The 3,468-nt window shown below is 25.3% G+C and overlaps 1 protein-coding gene across 1 annotated transcript; it reads left to right on the top strand.

Moving 5' to 3' along the window:
• The first annotated feature begins 263 nt into the window (after positions 1-263).
• LOC124817936 (uncharacterized) lies at positions 264-3,250 on the top strand. Its single transcript, XM_065813807.1, has 2 exons — positions 264-593; positions 1,916-3,250. Exons 1-2 carry the CDS (start codon positions 388-390, stop codon positions 3,069-3,071), a joined length of 1,362 nt encoding a protein of 453 aa, XP_065669879.1. The 5' UTR covers positions 264-387; the 3' UTR covers positions 3,072-3,250.
• Positions 3,251-3,468: the final 218 nt, after the last annotated feature.

Below are 3,468 nucleotides of genomic sequence, written 5' to 3'. Positions count from 1 at the left end.
AGGTTTTTATGTTTACGATGTTATTTCGTTTTTACATAATTATATGAAAAATTGTAATATTGTTTAACCAGCGAAATAAAAAAAAAAGTTAATAATGTATATGTGTGTGTGTGTGCATAATTTCACTAAGAAAATAGTTCTACAAATGTTTTAGAGCTTGAAATTACGGATTGAAATTACAAAAATCAAATAAAGTTTTTTCACGTGATATTGTTTACGCTTCTCTGTTTTTTTTATAAAAGTTTATCTAATACTTAAAATACTCAAACTTTAGATTATTAAAAATTGAACACTTTTAAAATTTTTTAAATTGCAAAAAGTATCGTTTTAATTTGTCAATAATGTTTTATTGTAAAGCTTTGTATTTTGCAAGCGCATAAGTTTACAATGGCAGTATCGTTGAGCGTAAGAAAGAGAACGCAAGGAAATGATATTTTTAAATCAATAACAGATGGTCTTGCGCCAGTCTTGAAGGAAACACGGCTAAATGAAGCATTAAAGTTGTACCAAGAAGCTATTAATTCAGCAACATGCAATGAGGAAAGAAATAGTGCTTACAAAAATCATGGCGTTACAGCTCTTAATCTTTTCAAGTAATTGCTTTAAATTGCTCTTTTAAAAAATGTTTAAAATAGACATATAACACGGTCAACTTTAAAAAAGATTTCTATTAATAAATAATAACTTTTTAAACCCGTAAATGTTAAACTTGAAGAATTCAATTGTTAAGTTTATTTTTAAAAAATGAAGGTTTAGTAAGCAAAGTATTATGTCACCCCTTTAAATAAAAGGAAAATGAAACAAATTTGGCGATCATAATTCTAAACTTTATTTAGATTAATAAACCATATGGTTTATATTAGGAAACGCCACTTTTATAACCATATTAGGCTTTTGCCTAGTTTTTATTCTTTATTTAACAGAAATCAATAAATGTTTTTTTTTTGAAAAAATTCAAAACAATGTTTCTTGATTAATTTTGGTTTAAACTCAAAAACTTTTTGGTTATAGCTTCAACATTATTTTTATTCATTTCTACTAAAAGAATGAAAAATAATTAAAGTATCAAAAACGGGACACAATACTTAAAAAAATCACAAATTTATACATAATAAAAAGCGGGTGTTGAGTTATAAAAGTTGATAAAACTAATCTTAGTTGTCATTTTAGTACATCTGAAATCTTAATGATTAAGGAACATACACTAAAAATTTCAGCCAAAAACTTTTCTTAATCTCGAGATGTTTTGAAGTTCAAAAAAATAATAAAATTAAAAAGTTATGAAAAACATAACCAAAGTTTTTCGATAGAAATTATTGGCAAAAAAATGAAAGTGACCAATAAAAAAGTTTAAGTAAGGTAATATTAGTAGGTATGTTATGCAAAATGTATATATTTTCTGAAAAAATTATAAATTTTGAATCGAATGGTATTTTAAAAAAAAATTAGAATTTTTATTTTAAATTGAGTATTTTTCTTTAAGAGCCACCTTAAAAAAATTAAATTATCTAAAAAACTTTGATTAAAGAATTAGGTGATTCCTTTAAAAATAAAAATAGAAAAAAAAAGTTAAAATATTAGAATGTAAAAAGAGTTAAAAATAATTAACTGATGATTAACTCCAGAGATTATAGCACCTTTTTTAGATGTTTGAAAAAGATTGCTTCTAAACATAGACCAAACTTCAAACTTGGGTATATTTACGATTGTGTAAAATGAGTATTTTTAGCAAACAATTTAAGTGATCGGAGCCTAGGAACATTAAATAACCCAAAATTTGATCCCTATCCCTTAACAATGTGAGGGATATAATTTACGGAACTTTATGCTATTACTATTCTTAAATAAATTTATTTTTCTTAAACATCAAAAAAAGCTGCCATTATTTCTAAACAATTTTTTTTTTTTTGTTTAGAGTTTACTTATCTAGGGAAAATGAAAAACCATTGCGTACATTCAATTTTTACATGCAAGTTTGCCAAAGCAGTCTCTTTCTTTCTCTTGAAAACTCGATCAATAAACCAAACGAATGGAAACATCATATTATTCAAAAATCAATTGAGGCCATTGAACTTTATATAAACAGTTTTTTATTTGAAAAAGAATACTCTCTACAAATATCTTCTTTAAGCGAATTAATTCAACATGATAAAATTTTAAAAATCGTTAAAGTCTACATAACTTATCGACTCTCGAACTTACATCACCAACTTTCAATAAAATATTTAGATGAAAAAGAAATTAACGAAAGCTTCAAGTCAATTAACGATTGTAATTATTTTTACGAAGAATGTTTTAAGTATAATAAACAAGTAAATGCAGAAAACATCGATGCAGAATTTAATTTTTGGAACGATCTTGATCAGCTAAAAACTAGTATTGATCTGCAAATATGTATTCTTGACGGACTTAAAGCAAAACACGAAGCAGATTTAACCTATGATAAATGTATCAACGAAAGTGAGTCAGTTGATATAGAGTTAGCCTGGAACGCAATTGATATGTATCGCGTTGCAATAAAAGCAACTGCTACAAAAGATATTGAGCTAGAAGCTGAAATTACAAGTATAATTGGAGTCATCTACGAAAAAATTCTTCTAATTAAAGAACGAGCGAAGCAATGCTACATGCATGCTCTTGATTTAGCGGAATCTATGAAACCAAAATTGTTTACAGCTGAAGCTTGGTATATAAGAGCTGTCAATGCAATCAATAAGTTTCAACAAGAAGTTGTTGACGAAGAAGAAAAAGTTAAGGAAGCGGAAAAAGAAAAAGTCATAAGCAAAATAAAGGAAGATTTAAACAAAATAAGAGAAAATGCATCAATTTCATATAAACACTTTTTGATCTTTATCTATGAAAACTATCCTCCCAAGGATTCTGCTCACAAACTTGATAAGAATGAAATGGAAAAAAAAAACGATTTGTGTTTAAAAGAAGAATACAAAAAATCATTAATTCATTATCATCCCGACAAGAACAAAGGGGAAATTTATGGCATGGAATGGTTCTTTATTGTTGACGAGATTAGCAAGCAACTTGGAAGAATTTATAATATAATGAAGTCTTAATAATATTATTATGAAAATAATGAAGAGTTAAACACTTTTTTTATCTTAGTTTTTTTTTATGTATAAAAGATTTATTGTTTTACTTAAAAAAATTTTTATCTTAAGTACAGCAAAAATACAATACAACTAGATCTAGCTCACGATTTATATATATAGTTTAAATATTTTTAAAATGGTAATTTTTTATGTTTTTCTTGTTTTTTTCCAAAACTGAAGCTATTCAAGAGTAGAATTAGGGGCAAAAATTAAACATAAATTTTTAAATCTAAATGCAATAATAATACCTAATGAAATTACAGATAATGTTTTTGTAAGGTTTTAATTATTTCTAATCATAACTTTTAAAATATTATTGTAAAACTTTGTATTAAAAATCAAACATTACTTTCAAAACATT

Source organism: Hydra vulgaris, chromosome 12 (genome assembly GCF_038396675.1).
Source record: "Hydra vulgaris chromosome 12, alternate assembly HydraT2T_AEP".
Taxonomy (NCBI): Eukaryota; Metazoa; Cnidaria; class Hydrozoa; order Anthoathecata; family Hydridae; genus Hydra; species Hydra vulgaris.
Note: the sequence above shows the minus strand (reverse complement) of the source record. Positions and strands in the feature narration are given on the sequence as shown.